Source organism: Pleurodeles waltl, chromosome 1_1 (assembly GCF_031143425.1).
Source record: "Pleurodeles waltl isolate 20211129_DDA chromosome 1_1, aPleWal1.hap1.20221129, whole genome shotgun sequence".
Lineage (NCBI taxonomy): Eukaryota > Metazoa > Chordata > Amphibia > Caudata > Salamandridae > Pleurodeles > Pleurodeles waltl.
This window is the reverse complement of record NC_090436.1, coordinates 162,998,145-163,017,747: the sequence shown is the minus strand read 5'-3', so window position 1 is coordinate 163,017,747 and position 19,603 is coordinate 162,998,145. Positions and strand designations below refer to the sequence as shown.

Genomic DNA, 19,603 nt, shown 5'->3' with positions numbered 1-19,603 from the left:
TAAAGGATTATATGATAATTGTATATGTTTTAAGATAGAGGAGGTGCTTTAGTTAAATGCTGGGCAAATGAAACTATATAGCAGGAATAGACAAAATTATGAGGCAGGGTTGACCAATTTATGTGGCAAGAAAAGTCCAGTTATGAATTTACAATACCAGTAGCTCTAACCAAAGCAAAAGTGAGACCTATTGCATTGCAAATGCTTGTTTAAGCTTCTTATTAGTTCTATGTTTTCTCAGATTACGTTTAGTTTCAGTTCTGTTCAAATGCTGCATATCTCTATGCCTATGACTCTAAAAGTTCAGATATATTAGGCCCACCTTTACTGAACTGTTTCCCTTTAATGTCCTGATGCTGGTTAATGAAGACCTGATGTTCCTGTGCTCTGCTGAAGAATATTCTGTTTGCTGATCCATCGAGAAGGGGTATAACCAATGTGCAGATCTGCTTTTCTTTGCAGGTTTTCTTTTGACAAAATCCAACCGCCTATTTTGGTTAGAGCATAGTTAGATGTTTTCCAAATTAATTTTTGTTTTATTTTTTTCTTTGCATGAAGCCCACACCTGCTTTTCTAATTAGAGTGCTAGTTAAGGGTGTCCTATTTAATGCCTACATTTGACTGTCTATTAATTTATATTGTTTGTTTCCACTGCACAAGCTAAATATATGCCGTTTTTCTATTTCACTTGATTCTGTTACTACTCTACATTGTTCTTTTGGAGTGTCTAATGTTAAATTTCTTAATTAGATTGAGATTCTTCTGGTGCGGTGATTCATGGCCACATAGGTCAGGGTGTGTTTACCTTACTGATTACAATTGATTATTTGATGTCATATTTGATGATGATTGGTTCATATTGTTTGGTCGGATGATTACACACTACTGTCTGAGTCCACAGGAGGTCCTAGTCGACCTCTGAAGGTAATAGAGGACTTAGCCTATAAATGTCACCTAATCATAATAATATAAAAGCAAATAAGGTCTAACACACCCACAGTTGTGGCCTGAAAGCAGCCACCCTGGCACATGCAGTGATGGTCCAAGTGCAGGGGAGACCCAAAGGAAACTAAGGCTGGAAGCCCTGGTCAAGGACAAAAACAAACATGCAGGCCAAAGTTCACAATGGCGAGCAGATAAAATGTTGATCTTTGTGGTGTACAACATGAGCAGAAGCCCCCAAAAAAAGACACAAGTGAAAAACAAACTTGTGCTGTCCAAAGCTGAATTGGGAATACCCAGGCAATGCAGTGGTGGTTAAAAACAAAAAAAAACAAAGGGGAGCAAAGATCGCACAGGGAGTGGGGTGAAGGAAATCTAGAAAGTTATCCAGGGACAGTGCTGGGCAGAAGGAAAATCTACCAATCCACATAGGAGAGAATAGTGACCCCAGTCAAAGGCTGTGTCAATGAGACAATTACCCACATTAACGGTAAATTGGTTCACTCACTGCCTGAGCTTTTTTCTATCACACCTTGGATCAGTTACAGGAGTGTTTTAGTCACATCTTCTTTCTTCTGGCTGTATGGAGGATTATTCTGCATTTGAAAAGTACACTCTTATTCCACATTTATTTTTTAGCTCACTTTTAGATTGTGAGTCAAAGTCATTCCTTTTTAGGGTTGACTGACAGTTCAGCTATTGCTAGGCTTTATGTGATCAATACAAAAAGAGCTTTCAGAAGTACTATTGAAAATGTGTCTTAGCCTCCATCCACATGTTGGTTCCCTGTAGTACAACATTTAATTGGTCAGAAATTGTGTATTTCCATTGAAAAAGAGTGCTTGTTTATGGCATTTTGTCGTTCAATACAGCAGGACTGTGTTGACTGTGATGGAAAACTGATGATCACAACTGTAAGCATGTTCCGTGTATTATGATAGTAGGCCTCTTATATTTATCATGAAAACAATATGTTAATTGTAATAGGCATTTAAGAATGGATTGTTATTACTCTGTGTTAAAGGCCACAGAGAGGCATTTTGTTGCACAGAATCTCACAGATTATCACCGTACACAAGGGTGTCGGTTACACTCTCTGACAAACCATGGGGATAGAAGATTGCACTGTGATAGTACTTGTAAGGCTCTATTAGTAGAAACCATATTTTTCCCTGCAAGTGTAATTTAAAGTACATCTGTAATTTTATGACTCTGATGGTTGCCATGTGGGAAAGCTTACCCTCAATACAAGCCAGTGATAAAGACAATAAGCCTGACTGGTTCCGTGGAAAAAGGTATATCCAATGTCATAGGTCTAATCTGTATGTTAAAAAAAATTATGACAAATTCGGTAACGCTGGCTTATTCACTGTGAATAGCATTTGTTGAACCCAGTAGACCTTTATTGGTGGATTACTATCACACTGTGTTATAGGCTATAAATAGGTATTGCCACAGTGTGCAATAGGTTTGGAGTTGGTTGCTCCCTCTGACATATCCTGGGAGTAGAAGATTTTTTACTGTAGTAATCCTTGTCAGGACTTTTTGAGAGCTGGCAAAACAGTAATTTTGCATTCATTTTATAGCTGTATGTATCATGGTTATTAGTTTACCCCACTTCAGTAGGTTTGTGTTGGTTATGGTGTTAAGCCAATGATAGCGGCTACAGGTCTTACTGGTTCATTGGGAAAAGTCAGGTTAGATCCCATAGGTTTGATCGGTTTATTACGAAAAGCTACGACAAATGTAGAGGGCCTGACTTGTGAAAAATGTGTTAAAGGTGTTAAAGGCAATACACTTTAAAAGGTGAATTTTAATGTCTGAAGGCAGGTATCTTATTACATGGAATCTGACAGATTACCATAGTAGACAAAGGTTTCACTCAGACAAACCTTGGGAAAAGAAGATTTGCACTATGACGATCCTTATTATGCCCTTTGGAAAGGAGTTTACATTGTTTTGACAACTTTGTTTTGTATATATTTGTAATTTTATTATTGTTTACTTGATGATGTAATTTAATATGTCATTGTTTATGTCATCAATTATGTCATTTAACATATCATAAGTGATGCAATTGTGAGTGCATAAGCAGTGCATGGCAGAGTGCAAGTTAAAATTAGCTCAGTAAACTATAACTGGTGAATTTCAGTGCTTATTTGTTCCTTAAACAAAAATTGTAAATCTTATTTCAACACCTACAAAGAACGTCTGTTAAACCTGGCATCCTTAGGGTGGTCTTCCCCCCAGACGTTTGGATTTTACCTCCTGTTTTGTTGCTGTATATTTCTGTTGGCCTTAGGACTCTAAGCACTTTACCACTTTCTAAAGTGCCTGTGCTTCTCCCTTAACCGGGTAACATTGCTGTATCCCCAATTGGCATATTTAATGTACCAGTAAGTCCCTTGTAACGTGGTATACCATATACCCAGTGCCTGGAAATTAAAGACTACTAGTGGGCCTCTAGCACTAATTGTGCCATCCACTTAAGTAGCCCTGTAAACATGTCTCAGGCCTGCCAATGTAGAGCCTGTAGGTGCAGTTTCACTGTCACGTAGACTTGGCATTCAACCTCTTGCCAAGCCTTAAACTCACCTTTTCTTACATATAGGTCACCACTAATGTAGGCCCTGGGTAGCTCATCAGGCAGGGCGCCATGTAAGTAGAAGGCAGGACATGTATTTTTTAATGTTTACATGTTGCGTTAATGAAAAACTCCCAAAGTCATTTTTCATTATTGTGAGGCCTGCCCCTCCCATAGGCCAGCATGAGGAATTCCTTAAAATAATTTTAAGTTGTAATTCCTAATGAGAGAGGAGTAACTGCATCATGTTTAGCCTCTTTGGAATGGTAATGAGAAATCCTCTTTACTGGTAAAATCTGATTTATTAATACTATTTTAGAACTTCCACTTTCAGAAAGTGGGCATTTCTCGGTCTCTTACTGCCATGTGTGCCCACAGCCTATCTCTAATACACGTCTGACCTGGGCTGGGTGACAGTTACACTCGACTGCATCTGCATTCATCTGTATACTGATGGGTCTTCTGGGAAGGAGGTTGGGAAGGGCTCACACTTACACTTCAAAGGATAGTGACCAAAGCCCACTCACAGGGTCTGATTACCTCCCACTGATAGTCTGAAGCTGGGGCTGGGCTGAAAGGGGACCTGTGCGCTTCAGAGAAGCCTTTTGAAGTCATCCCACACATCAAAGGCCCTCTCTAGTATAAGTACTGGGTCTCTGACCCCCTAATACATATTTGGACTTAAGAAAACTCTGCTGGAGTAAAGACTGCTACTGTGTGCCAGGATCACCACCTTGCCAGGATTGACTGTTCCCAGGAACTGCTACTCTGCCTCTGCAGGCCCCGCTGATCTCTGCCCTGCAAACCAAGAACCAACAACTAACCTCAGAGTGACTCCAAGGGCTTGCTGACCTGCCTCACATTCTACTAAGGGTCTCCAGGACATCAAAGACCGCCAAGCAGCTTCCCTGCAACCTGCCACCTGCTTTTATCAAAGATCCCAGAGCTGCTTTCTTGCAGCTTGCCTCCCTCTTTTATCAAGGATTTCTGAGTGGCTTCCCTGCAGCTTGTCTCCTGCTTTTATCAAGGACCACAAAGGGGCTTCCCTGCAGTCTCGCAACCCACTTTTGCCAAGGATCGCAGAGTAGCTTACCTGCAGCTCGCCACCCGCTTTTGCCAAGTATTGCAGAGCAGCTTCCCTGCAGCTCACCCCCTGCTTTTGCAAAGGATCACAGAGCGGCTTCCTTGGCCAGCTTTTGCCAAAGAACGCAGAGTTGCCTCCCCACGGTCTGCAGTCCGCTTTGCCAGGGACCACAGAGCAGCTTCAGTTTGACCAGCCACTGCACTCCTTTCTTGCTTCTCACCGTGTGGCCGTGACAGTTATTTCTCTGGTGCTGCTGGGTCCCTAACAGCTCCCCCACGGTCTTGACAGTTTTCTTTCCACCGCGCTGGAGAGAGGTTTACCCGAGCACACCATGTTCGGCTGCTCCTGGAGGGTGTGACCGGAATATTACTGTATGGTACCTAAACAAAGCACATTCGCATCACAGAGTGCCCCACATCATCTTATTTACCATGTAACTTGCTACAAGCACTACTTTTGTTATCTTGGAAATACCTTAGCTGGGTTTTTGTCGCTTTGGTCTTATTCTATAAAGAGATAAAGAATCTCTATTTTTTAATACACCTGGGTGTAGTCTTTTGTGATGTTTTCACTGTGACTGCCTTATCTGGATTGCACAAATACTTTACACATAACCTTCCAAGTTAAGCTTGCCTGCTCTGCACCAAGCTACCAGAGGGTGCGCACAGGTTAATTTAGGTTGTGTATTCTGACTCACCCTGACTAGGATTGTGGTCCCTACTTGGCCCGGGGGCATACCGCTGCCAACTAGAGACCTAATTTCTAACGATGTCACTTTATTTTCTGTAAATTTTGAGACTTTTTTTTAAACATAAGTTATGATCTTATTACGATAGCCAACTATGTAACCTTTGTTTTTTAAGTGAATATACATATTATTATATATTAATATATGTTTTATTATATTTTTCAATGTACAAAAACTGTGAGGATCAATTTTACACAATCAATATAACACTAGCAGCATATTTTCTCTGCTGGGTAGACAAGTATTAACAACTTGTTTGTGAGGGAATTGGTCTACTACCCGCGAATACTTCCATGTGCCGCACTAAAGCTAACATGCATATCAAATATTAGGCAAACCACCACTAAATATGAAGAATAGCAAAGCACTGCTATGAAAAAAGCATTTAAGGCGTGGCAAATGTTCCCATTCTGCGTTATCTGTCACAAATAACATTTCACACACGTTACCAAGTCATTCTCAACAATGAAATTAAGGCAGCATGTACATTTGGCAGCCCTACCATGGCTACTCTACAGTCTAGTGTCTCACGTGTGGAATATTTGTGTTACAAGTTCAGGCGGTTTCTCGTTGCATTTCTCAGCTAATTTTAGGATTATTGCATCCCAGCCTAACTGTCTGCCTTAACCATTAAAGTAACTCCCTCCTCCACTGTACTATCTTGGGCACACTGCCCTATTTCCATGCCACAGCAAGCTGATGTTTGATCAACAGCAGTGCTAAGTCAACAAATGTACACTCATACTTTTTTTCTTTAATGTGGGCCTGTAAACCCAAAGGACAGGTTTGTGAATTAACTATTTTATCACTCAACAACTGTTCTGTTGTATCTGAGACCTCTTTCCAATAGTGATGGATTACTGTGGAGCCTCAAACCTTATGCCTTAGGTCTGCATTGTCTGAGTGGTATCTGGCACACTAGTCATAAAATGATTGGTGCAATTTATGTATGTGATTTGTCAAATATGTGTGGTTTATTAAACTATACCAGATGATTTTTGAACTTTAGCTTGTCTGGACACTTTTCAGGTATCCTATTGCAGTATGCCACTCTGTGTCTGTCACCTCCTGTTGCAGGTCTGCTGCCAACCATCTTGCAGCAACTGGAGTGTTGCAAACGTCATTTCTAGTAAAATTGAGTAAAGTGCAGACACTGCCTTTCAGCTAATTCTCAAATTAATCACTATCTCCAAACACTGCTTGCCGACGGCACCTCGGTTCCACGAGATTTCAGTGCACTGAAGGTCGAAAACTGGTTTGTGGGAATAAAGCTTGCCTGTTGCAATGTTTGGAAAGTGTGAAGTGCATTGCCATCACAGAGGTCATTCATTGTCACAATTCTGGCATCTACCCATGCAGCCTCATCCCTAACCTTTGCAGACATTAGGCATATGCCCTCATGGCAGCATTCCGGCATACATCACTTTTGTCTAGCTCTTTAGCAAAACCCTACACGCAGTAGCTAGCAACATCTAGTAGCACCAGCGTGCAGCGTTTCTCCCAGATTTTCTGAGAAGATATGTGCCTCACTAGCAAGTCACCCATGCCACCTTCATGTACCAGATCTTTTGGTTGTTTGGGTCCGCAACTCATTTCACCAGCTACTGAATTGATGCTGCCACATGGTAGTCCTCCAGATTAGGCACCTTCAGCCCCAACCCCTAAACAAAAGCTGCAATTTATTGAGGGACACACTGGGCCTTCTACCACCAATCATTAAGGCAATCAGCATAGTATCTATTTCAGTATTTCAGTTTCATCGTTTTTTTGCTCACCACGCCATCCCAGTTTGGACCCAGCCATCAACTGTTCTTTTAGCATTTGTCGTCCCAAGTGGGAAGGGTATGCCCAGATGTGGGTCCCGTGCTCACTGCGCCACTGGAATCAAGCTAGCCTAGCTGATGAAGGGTGGTACCCTGAAACAGGTCCTAGGATGCTTGTTTATGGTCCGGGGAGGACCTGGCTTGGCAGTTCGGGCTGGACTGTTCCCATGAGGGACAGGTTCAAGACTGTTTTGCATATGGCTGGGTCCAAACTGGGGTGGCGTGGTGAGCAAAAAAACGATGGATTAAACCCAGATCTTTGTGACTAGGGTGAATGTTTGATTTGCTCTGCATTCTGTCCATTATCTGTTCTTTTTGCATTAAGAGCTAAATGTGGCAGCCAAGCTCGAACTTTAAAGCAACGAAACCCTATGCGCAATAAGAATTTAAGATGCCTACCCTTGCTACATTTAATTATATGTGTTATTGCATGCATATGTCCGCTATGCTTAGGTGGCAGCATGTTTTCTTTTTTCTACTTTTAATTTATCTTGCACATGTTGAGTTTGTGTTTAACTGTGGTTTTCGAAGTGGGTGAATGCAAGAGTAAGTCAGAGGGATGGATTATAGCTTACTGAGTGCCTATCAATGAGTGAAGATGCATTTTTATTTATGAACCAGACCTATTGGTATAGGCCAATGCTTGTTTTAATTGTTTTACCCTACAGCAGGCGTTATGTGTTGCTATTGTCAACTCTCAAGCGCGTCCTTCAAACTAAATGGCTGCGCCAGTACTTCCAAATGTTTAATGTGTTTTGCCCCAGGATTAAATGATTACGTTTCTAGACTAAATAAATTATCCTACATCATAGATAACCTTTTCAATTTAGGGCACTTGTATACTCAGTACATGGAAGGCAGCTCTAAGCTACGTTTTATCTAACACAAATACATATGTACATAAAACACAGAGAACATGTTGGCACTTATAACAATTTAACATTTAAAATGAGAAAGAAGAAGAAAAGATATGCAGTCACCTGTTCAGAAGATTGCGTAGCAGTTCTTCTACTTTAATTTTAACTTCAGCTTCTGTGGAGCACTTTCTGAATGAATCTTCATCACTGAGGGACTACATAAAAATCAAGAGATGAGACATTTGACAGTACCAGAAGCCAGCATAAACCAGAAACTCCATCACATGCGTGACTAGGCACGTCGGGCCCTATTGCACATTCCCTGTACAAGCAGTTGCAGGCCCCTTCGGTATTACAAAATCGGCAGAAACGCTGTGGGTCTGTGTTTTTTTGTCACCCACCCAGTTCTGTTGGAAGCAGTAATCTAACACTCTAGCAGAAAAAGAAAAAAAATGAAAAACAAGAGAACATCTGGGTAGAAGTACTGATTCAAGCATGTTATTTCCCTTTAATCGTCAATCAGCAGTAATGCCCCTCCCCCTCATAAAAGAATTGCCAATGCTTGTGGCACAAGTATCCTGTGGAGGGGGAAAACCCCAAGCCAAATAAAGGCAAACTCATAATGGGCCAAATCAGGGCCGACTTTAGCACTTGTGGCGCCCGGTGCGACAATCTTTTTTGGTGCCCCTCACCCTCCATATCTCCTCCTAGGTTCCCCGCACTACCACTAGGCAAAAGTGCATCCCATCTCTCCATATCCCCTCTCTCACATACATATAATTTGTTTTAAAGTTCTGTTAAAGGATAGCTGTACTAATCCGCTCAGCGGTCCACGGAAAATACAAATGTTCTCTTTGTAGTAGGTGTATTAACCCTCTGCACTACTTTATGGTGAGTCAAAACTGCCAGTGGACAAACGCCATCTCTCTCTCTCTCTCTCTCAGGAACATTAAGCACAAGAGTTAACTTGACATTTTTATTGTTGCCTGACAGCTGGACACATGGAACTGTGCTTCGAAGCCTGTCGCAACCCTCTAAAGTCGGCCCTGGGCCTCATACTATAACATCCTTCGTTTTAACACTGTTTTAGGCACTCAGACCCGCCTGCCCCTCCAGTCACTCACTGACTGCGACTGTGCTCTTGGCCTTGCCCCTGTACAGCGCTTTCGGCTACGAGCCAGAAAAGAGTAAGTGAACAAATACCCAAAACCAGGCCCCAGGCTCCAGTGAAGCCGTAGTAAGAGAGAGAAGCCTGGCACGTATAAAAAAAAAAAAACTATATTAGAGGCAGGCCTTTTGGAGATGTTGAAATTTTAGGCCTGCACTCCGTGTGGTGTTATAGTCACAGGGCTAGACATATTTTCAAGGTTTCAGAAACAAAATGTTGCTCGTGCTAGGCGGTGATCGAACTATGACTGAATTCAGCGACCAGATGACCTTCAGCATTAGAACTCTGCTCTCTAGATCTCTCAGATCACATGTAGCGCCAAGCTTAGGGAGGGAGTTCCACTAGGACAGAGGAACCACTAGTTTTAATTTGCGTCTTCTTGTGGCTTCTAGAAAGTAATTCGTGTATGCAGACCTACAACGCGCAAGGGCCGAATAAGCCATTTATCATTGTACCGACCCTATAAAACCGGTGTCCTGCTACAACTTATACCAGGGGTGTGCGAGGGTGGACACCCCTAGCACCCTTGCCTAATCATAACCATCTCTTCTCAAACCCAGAATGGCACCCGAGAGAACTCGTTCAATGACTGATGCCCTGCCCTGCTGCAAAACACACAATACCTAAGAGGTGTGCCAAAGTTCTGAAGCACGTTTTAAGGCACCAATGTGATGCTGAGCACTAGCACAGTGTCTACATAGAGAACAGCCTCACTGGTGGCAGACATTTAACAGCTCTTCAATGGGCCCACAGTTGCAGGCTTTTAGCTAGCTAAAGACGGGCGCAGCATTAAAAGAGTGGACCAGCACAGCGTGATGCCCCAGTGGACCAATGCACCCACTCCAGGTTTTCATCCAAACAGGAACACTCACACTTTCACCATGAGTACCGCTGAGTTTGCAATTAAAATTATACAGAATGTAGAAAGCGCTTTACAAACACACGCTACTTTAGATGGTTTTTTGTCTGAGCAGTCATGAATTTTCTTTTATTGCCTAGCAACGCTTTAGGAAAACATTTGCTCTGTGAGACAGACACAGGACCTGCTAACCTTCAGGAGACACCTCAAGACCTGGCTGTTCGAGCAGCACCCCCCCCTCCTCTCACCACCTTGAGTCCCTCACAGGTGAGTAGTGCACTTTACAAATGCTATGATTGATAAGTACAATAAAGAAACTGTGAAGAGTTTGCAGTATATTCAGAATCCCACTTTGTAAGGCTGTTTTCAGATTGTTAATAAAGGACTCAGCCGCTTGGGCACTGTCCCATTGATACTGTGGCGATATTTCACTTCAAACCCTATGTGCAATCCTCACCTAATGTGTTTGAAAGATCATTATTAATGCCAGATCTTAGTCAGCTATTTGTGCCCAGATCAAAGCACAAATCCTGACCGGGAACTAGAGTCACAGAATTGCGATGGGCGATGGTAATGACGCTTAGCATAGTGGCTAAGAGGCTCCTCCAGATCTAGAAATAATGAGGGGATTAAATTGCTGGAGTTGTTGTGTGCACTCAACACTTTCAAGGGGGTAAAGAGTTCTTAAGCAATCCCTACATTAATCTCCACTGTATAGTTATCCATTCATATTATTATTTTGTTTTGTGAAGCAACCATCTCTCATATATTGGGCAATTCCCATGTTGCATCATTAATCTGTGTTTTGCAGGATCCAGTCCACCCCCTTGCGGCCAGAGGCTGAACTCACGCATTCTTCAAGGTAATTGTTCGCACTGTCCATTGAGAGGAGTGTAAGGGTTCTCGCTATCCAAATATTATTTAAGGAAGGCTGCATGAACAGTGCAGTGCTCACATTCGTCTTGAAGGACGTTATGTTAAATGCAGACCTCAGCTGTCACTCCAGTGAGTCACAGCTTCAACTTCCCTGTACCTATGTGGACATGTCCCTAGGCTCGCACCGTCGGACATTTCATCTATGGACCACTGCTGGATCTCAGAGACAAGAAGTGGAGGCTGAAATGTAGTAGGATGGTGGCAATTTCTGGAGGCACTGCAGCCAAACACACAGATCAGTTTTCAATATAAGACAAACAGATGTAGATGCTTAGGACACCTGACCGCCAAGGAGTGTTTCAAGGTTGGTTTTTGAAGCTCCACTTAGTGAGCACCTTTGAAGGCAATGTCAGTGTAGTCCAATGCAGTTTGTACCAGGGGTCTTGCGATCATCAGTACGAGTCAGAGCACTTTCTTCAGCATGAGCTCACTACAGTGCTGATCTTGGCTACTCAGAGAGGGTCCGGAGCTAAGCGTCTAGAAATTCTGCCCAGGCACAATCTAACCTACTGATAGGAAGGCTGAAACAGCCAAGTTTTATGATGACATCTGAAGGCAACTTCATCCATTATGGCGCGGAGGTCCAAAGGTAGAGCATTCCAGGCTCTGGTCCGAGCAGTGCAAAGGAGGAACAACCCCATTTTTTCATCTTAAATCACTGCACCACCACAGCACCCAAAGAGCAGAGGAATTTGGCCTGGTGATAAGGTTTAAGCCTCTTGGACACATATACTGGGCCAACCCAATAAAAGGCCCTATGGGCTAGTGTGAGACATTTTAACTTGATCCGCTCATTAACGGGCAGCCAATGCTGCTCTTTAAGGTGATGACGGATATGCACCCCTCAGGGAATAATTAGGAGTAACCAAGTGGCTGCATTTTGTGCCAGCTGAAGCTTCTGTTGCTGGTAGGACGGAAAACTCACATAAAGAGAATTTACATAATCAAGCCGGGGCCTGATTAGAGCATGAATGACCATCAGCTGGGCCAGAACAGGAAGTAGGTAAAAGAAAACGTCTTCAAGGACTTAATAAGTCCGAAGCATGCCCCAACTACTGCTGACACCTGAGGCCCAAAGGAGATGAGATTGTCAAATTTGATCCCACAGACGTACCTGGGGATGGATGGGGAGGAATAAGATCAGACCAGCAATTTCCATCTTAAACAGGTCGAGGGAGCCAAATAGCAGGACTTTGTTTTTTCAGGAGTTACACTGTAGATTGCTATGTTGTAGCCAAAGACTAACCACCGGTAGGCAGGACTTATCATTGGACACATTCTTATCCATTGTTATCGTATCATCGGCATGGGACTGGACACCAAAAAAATTCTACCAGTGATCCCAAGTGGGTCAAACAGACATTAAAAAGCGTCAGACCCGGAACAGAGCCCTGGGGTTCCCCAAATTTCAGAGCCTTCTAGTTCAAGGCATATGGTGGCATCCAGACAAATTAATTCTAAGTCTTAAAATGTAAACGCAAACTGTTTCCCTTGATCCACCACCATCTTGATGTAATCAGTAACCTTCGACCAAAGTAGTTTTCGTACTGAAATGCGGATGGGAAGCCAGTTGGAACAGTCGCAAAAGCTGGCCCTCTACAAGGAAATTTGGCAACTGTCTATTAATACTCTTCTGCAGTATTTAAAAAAAAAAAAAGGAAATTAGGTCTAAATTTGCTAAAAATAGATCTATCAGCCAAAGGTTTTTTCAATAACAGTATCAACTAACCTTGTTTGCAACAGCTAGGAACAGTTGCAGATTGAACAGAAGTGTTAAGGAGATGATTTAAAACAGGATTGATGATATTCAGACAGAATTCGTGGAGGACAAGGGTAAGTAGGAGAGCCCAGCTTACGTGATTTCAAGGCCTGTCCTGACTCTTTCAAGGAAGCTGGGAAAAATTCGCAAAGGGAGCGAGAAGAGATCTTTTCTGGGCAGAAGGGCGAATCATCTGTCCTACCTGACTCTAGGGTGCCCTCAGGACCCAAGGAATCAAGAGCTTCCACTTTACTGTCAAAGAAAATCGAGAGTTGCTCACATAGATTGGGACAGCCAATTAAAGGTTGTGAAAGTGCATCCAGGTGGGAGAATTTCAGGGCTTTCTTAAAGATATCTCTGGATTTGCAGCAATTTGGATGGCAAAAAAGGCTGCTTGAGTTTTTTTTTTTAATAGTCAGATGATAGTTCTCCAATTTTTAGAGTTCTCTATAATTATTCTTCAAAGATCTTTCCAGTTTCTTAAAGTACTTCCGTAGGGCTCTGAGATCCTCATTACACCAGAGGTGTGGAAGGAAGTCTGCTGCAAGCATCAACGAGCCTCTGCTTTTTCAAGAGAACAAGAGCATTGTCATACGCAATAACTAGGCATAATGGCCTCGGTGTCAGACTCAATCTACCCACTCATCAGAGGAGTGGATTCCTTAAAAAAATAATGCAAGGAACTTTAGACCAGTTTCTGAGCGGCATGGCTGGCTCATGTCTTCTGCCAGCAGAGTCTGGGACTATATTCCAGGCAAAATGGATTACGGCATATCGGACCACTCAACAGGTTAGATATTGATAATATTCGCAAAACAATTAGTGAATATGGGGTCAGGAATATGCCAGCCGTGTCTGTTGGTTGATTCACAAATTTACTCAGGTTCCAGGCTGCCATTGTATGAAGTAAATGTTGAGAGCTTGTGGGTCAAAAGTATTAGCCAGATGTTTAGTCAGGTCCCCTAGGACTGTGAAATTGCAGTACTGGAGGATAGATTTGGATAAACTCTCATCCAGAGAGGAGAGGAAATCTCCTACAACAGTGGTTCCCAACCTTTTGACTTCCGTGGACCCCCACTTTATCATTACTGGAACCCGACGACCCCCACTGAATCATTAATGGAATTCAGGGCCCCCCCGCCCCTACTGAGTCATTACTTAAAGCTGGGACCTAATCTGTTAAGGTTCTTTAATTTTCCAAGGAGTCGCAGACCTCCTGAGGAGGCTTCGCTGACCCCCAGTGGTCCCCGGACCACAGGTTGGTAACCACTGTCCTACAAGTCCTAGAGACTGGTAAATCAGAGCACCAGCCACAGATTTATTGGCAGATAAGCACAGACAAAGTCTGCAGATAAGGACAGGTAGTCTGCAAGTCGTAGGCCCAAACAAGACACACTTAAAGCATTTTTCTAAAGATATTAGCAAAGACCCCTCCTTTTTTACGTACTCCATCACGGTGTGGCATATTGTGTTCTCCGAGGAGTCCGACAACTATGTCTCAGTGAGGAAGTGAATATCAAACTCTTCCTCTAAGAGAAGGTCGAAGATACGCAAAGCGTTCTTTTGGAGAGAGAGTACATTAATTAATGCAGCATGAATGAGATATGCATATAAACTGACTACTATTTTTTCGGTTTAATTTTTATATTTTCTGTTATGAACGAGGTGTTTTAGACTTCCTGTGGCTAGCCAATTGACAGACTGGCAATATAATCTCGATCAAAGTTCCTACACTGAAAACCCCTAAGGTACTTCCCCCTTAAAATTCAACGTAAAATTGGAAATGTGATGACATATCGCTTCTGCCTGATGATGCAAGTAAGCACACAGTGATAGAAATAAAGCAAAGTTCTAGAGACGGTTACAAGTCACTTTCTTCAATAATATATGGTACTGTCAATCTTAATTTGTTCTGTGCGTCAGCGAGGAAAGGTCAAAGCTAACAAAATGCCTAAACTGTTATACCACCTCAGATTCTGTTAAGAGACTGTTATTAAAGATCATCCACAAGGAGGCACTCACAATTGTAGTATACTAGCCACATAGGAACTGATTTCCAATACTCCAACAGATGGCACCCGAACCTCCTTGCTTTTGCTTTTTGTTGAAAAATTCCAGTCATCTACTTCCTCTGAAACTCACCCAATCAGTCTGGAGGTTTAGAGGTTAACTCTTTCAAGACACCTCCTCATTTGACTGAAGTAAATCAATCTTCTAAAATGCAATTTACTCCGAAGTCTTATTCAAGAATTGTGGTACGTTTGACTCTTGGTATTGTCAGCACAATCGGTCTTCAACTTCTTGTCCTGTTTATCATATTCTTCAAATTTCAGTAGATGCCTTACCAAAATATTGAGGTTATATACTTGGAAATTACAGTGGTTTGCCATGAAGGGTTTTCATGGAGTGGATACTTCATTCCTCTTAAGCTGAGCCGTTAGTGGTAAGAATATTTAAGAGTTTCTCTATTTCATGACTTGTCTGTCTGTCACTCCTCTGTGCCTCCAAGGAATCTTCCATTGGTGTTAAAATCTTTGCAGTTCTTTCCGTTTGAGCATTTGGAGACGGCTGATTCTTTCTTATGAAGTATGTTTTCTGGTGGCAATTACTTCAGCATATAGGTTGGGTGCACTCTCTGCTCTCCATGGCCATCCTCCTTTACTAAATGTTTTCGATTCTGCTGTGATATTGAAGCCTGATTCTTATTTCCATCCTGAAAATACTTTCAAAATGTCATTCCTCTCCCAAAAATAATCTTCTAACCTTCTGAGAAGCAAACATTGCTATGTTTGTTGGATGTTAATTGTATTTTTTCAGTTTTTCTTGTAATTCAAAACAATGGCCCTTAGACATAAGAATGCTACAAACCAAATGGCCCTATGATTCAAAACAATAATCAGGAAAATGTTTCTTTATAAAAGCAGTTTTTATGGCGCAGGGAATGTGAGTGAAAAATGTTCTCAGTGCGCTTATTGGTGATACATACATTCATTTTTACTATGAGTGCCTTTTTATATATGCTTTTCATATCTTACACAGGAATTTTTTTGCTTCCTTACTATATCTAGATTTGATATATTTCGGCATGATTCTCAGGCTCAGTTAAATCTACAGTCTGATGATGATCCCATTATCTCCTTAGGGATCAATACGTTGACTAAAATCGTTGAAGCTAATCAATATTGTTGATTAGCCAAGAACGGGCCGTGCTAATCTTGTTTTTAGACATGAACGTTTGATCACTATTGTCACGTGTGTATCACCGATGAGAAAGCATCAAACATGTTTTTCACTCACACCCATTGCACCATTATACAATTCTTTTATAAAGAATCATTTTCTTGATTGTTTGGAATGAATGACTGTAACACAACAAAGTGATGGAACATGGAAAATAAAGGATACTGTATGTGGAAATTAAAAGAATAACCACTCTGATGTGAAGGAGTGGTCATGGCTTCATAGATCTTGAAATACTGACTTGTTCAAGTTTATTCTTGATGCATAATTAATAAAAATCAATACATCGATACATCACATTATTCTATAAAAAGTAATAAAAATACAATACAAAATATCAGTTTAACATTCTACAATCTAAATGATAAAAAGCGTACCAAAAACTTATTGCTCTCTAAAAAAAGAGGATTCCCACACTCCTGTGCAAAGATTTTTTATATTAATTGTCCTTCGCCGTTAGAAGTTTTTGTGATGCCAAGCGTAGAAACTTCGAAAATTTAGCATTTAAAACAATATCCTTGGGTTTGAGGCAGGCAATCACTGCTTGCCTACAAGACCGTATTCCCCTCTGATTAAATAATGACTTCAATATAAGTTTGCGTTTGGTTCTTAAAACGTTACAGATACAAACTAAATGAACTATATCTTCCTGTCCGTTTCCACATAGCCTACACTGTGGGATTTTTTGAGAGCGTTCCCATGGGACTAGGTGGGCATTGCCCGGAATAATCCCAAATCTATATTTAATAAAATGATCTTTATCTGTCTTGGCCCACCCTGCCTCCAGGTACGGCTGAAGCTTTAAATGTTTATAATCATCCACAAGTGTGATCTAGTAGCTAGTAAATCCTTGTCCATGTTTAATGATCTTTTTTTTTGCAATCCGATTAAAAAAAAAAATCAAAAAGAAATGTAAGAGATATTTGAGTCCCATAACTCCACTGCCCCTAGGTCGATTAGTGCCTGGTCTAAGTACCGGCACCCAGTGGCTGCGGAGTTTGAGCTGATCTCTTTCCAAAGGGCACGACAGAGCGGATTTTCCTTTGCCAGCTGTAACTGTTTCCAGGCTTTGATGTAGCTGGCTTTTCTAAAGTTTGGAAAGCAAATAATAGCACGTGGCCTTTTCAATATAACTCCTGTTTCTGAAAAAGAAAGGAGCCGCGTTCGTCAAAATATACACCAAGGTATCCGTACTGATTTACTTGTTTGAGAGGGCCCCTTTGTGAGTTCCATTTGATTTTTAAGGATTTTTTTACTGATTCTCATTACTTTAGTTTTATCCTGGTTAACTTCCATTCCACTCTGCTCTGCGTTTACAAATATCTTAAAAATGAGTCGCTGTAGTCCTACTTTAGTTTGGCTCAGGAGAACCACATCATTGGCGTATAGGAGATTCGAAATAATCATATTGCCGAGCTTTGGAGAGTGCCCATTTACCCTGTTTAATTCCACAGATAAATCAGATAAGAAGAGATTGAAAAGGTATGGTGCTAGCACACAGCCCTGTTTCAATCCCTGCTTTGTCATAATTTTCCTAGAATGGAAGGAGCCACCCCCTACCTTGACTCTTACCCACGTGTCTGTATGTAGCTGTCTTATGGCTTTTAATAAAGTCTCCGGTATTCCCCAGGAAGCTAGTTTCTCCCATAAGAGAGGTTCCCGGACCAGATAAAAAGCTGATTTAAAGTCCACAAAACACAGATACAGGGGCTGTTTTTTTGTGTTGGCATTTGTCAATAATCATTGATAAAGTTAATATGTTTGCAGCGGTACCTAGGCCCTTTACAAAACCTGTCTGGTTAAGAGGGATGATACTACAGGGAGTGCAGAATTATTAGGCAAGTTGTATTTTTGAGGATTAATTTTATTATTGAACAACAACCATGTTCTCAATGAACCCAAAAAACTCATTAATATCAAAGCTGAATATTTTTGGAAGTAGTTTTTAGTTTGTTTTTAGTTTTAGCTATGTTAGGGGGATATCTGTGTGTGCAGGTGACTATTACTGTGCATAATTATTAGGCAACTTAACAAAAAACAAATATATACCCATTTCAATTATATATTATTACCAGTGAAACCAATATAACATCTCAACATTCACAAATATACATTTCTGACATTCAAAAACAAAACAAAAACAAATCAGTGACCAATATAGCCACCTTTCTTTGCAAGGACACTCAAAAGCCTGCCATCCATGGATTCTGTCAGTGTTTTGATCTGTTCACCATCAACATTTCGTGCAGCAGCAACCACAGCCTCCCAGACACTGTTCAGAGAGGTGTACTGTTTTCCCTCCTTGTAAATCTCACATTTGATGATGGACCACAGGTTCTCAATGGGGTTCAGATCAGGTGAACAAGGAGGCCATGTCATTAGATTTCCTTCTTTTATACCCTTTCTTGCCAGCCACGCTGTGGAGTACTTGGACGCGTGTGATGGAGCATTGTCCTGCATGAAAATCATGTTTTTCTTGAAGGATGCAGACTTCTTCCTGTACCACTGCTTGAAGAAGGTGTCTACCAGGAACTGGCAGTAGGACTGGGAGTTGAGCTTGACTCCATCCTCAACCCGAAAAGGCCCCACAAGCTCATCTTTGATGATACCAGCCTAAACCAGTACTCCACCTCCACCTTGCTGGCGTCTGAGTCGGACTGGAGCTCTCTGCCCTTTACCAATCCAGCCACGGGCCCATCCATCTGGCCCATCAAGACTCACTCTCATTTCATCAGTCCATAAAACCTTAGAAAATCAATCTTGAGATATTTCTTGGCTCAGTCTTGACGTTTCAGCTTGTGTGTCTTGTTCAGTGGTGGTCGTCTTTCAGCCTTTCTTACCTTGGCCATGTCTCTGAGTATTGCACACCTTGTGCTTTTGGGCACTCCAGTGATGTTGCAGCTCTGAAATATGGCCAAACTGGTGGCAAGTGGCATCGTGGCAGCTGCACGCTTGACTTTTCTCAGTTCATGGGCAGTTATTTTGCACCTTGGTTTTTCCACACGCTTCTTGCGACCCTGTTGACTATTTTGAATGAAACGCTTGATTGTTCGATGATCACGCTTCAGAAGCTTTGCAATTTTAAGAGTGCTGCATCCCTCTGCAAGATATCTCACTATTTTTGACTGTTCTGAGCCTGTCAAGTCCTTCTTTTGACCCATTTTGCCAAAGGAAAGGAATTTGCCTAATAATTATGCACACCTGATATAGGGTGTTGATGTCATTAGACCACACCCCTTCTCATTACAGAGATGCACATCACCTAATATGCTTAATTGGTAGTAGGCTTTCGAGCCTATACAGCTTGGAGTAAGACAACATGCATAAAGAGGATGATGTGGTCAAAATACTAATTTGCCTAATAATTCTGCACTCCCTGTATTTTCCGTTGCCCAGCTACGGAGGTGTTCCAATAGGAGACCTGCGTAGTATTTGGCTTCTACGTCTATTAAAGTTATTAGTCGGTAGTTCTCAGGTTTTGTTTTGTTACCTCCTTTAAACATTGGGTGAATTGTCGCTCCGTTCCAGGATTTGGGAATACTTCTTGACAGTATGCAATGATTAAAAGTAGGGGTAAGGTTTTCACCTCAGTAAGTCAAATCT

At 41.8% G+C, this 19,603-nt stretch overlaps 1 protein-coding gene across 2 annotated transcripts in view; it reads right to left on the bottom strand.

Annotated features, from left to right (window-relative positions):
- POLI (DNA polymerase iota) overlaps positions 1–19,603 on the bottom strand; it is a 208,294-nt gene that overhangs the window by 62,494 nt on the left and 126,197 nt on the right. For both annotated transcript variants that reach the window (XM_069219507.1, XM_069219498.1), the window contains one exon: positions 8,162–8,253. In XM_069219507.1, the coding sequence (XP_069075608.1) occupies positions 8,162–8,253 (92 nt within the window). The remainder of the gene's footprint in view (positions 1–8,161; positions 8,254–19,603) is intronic.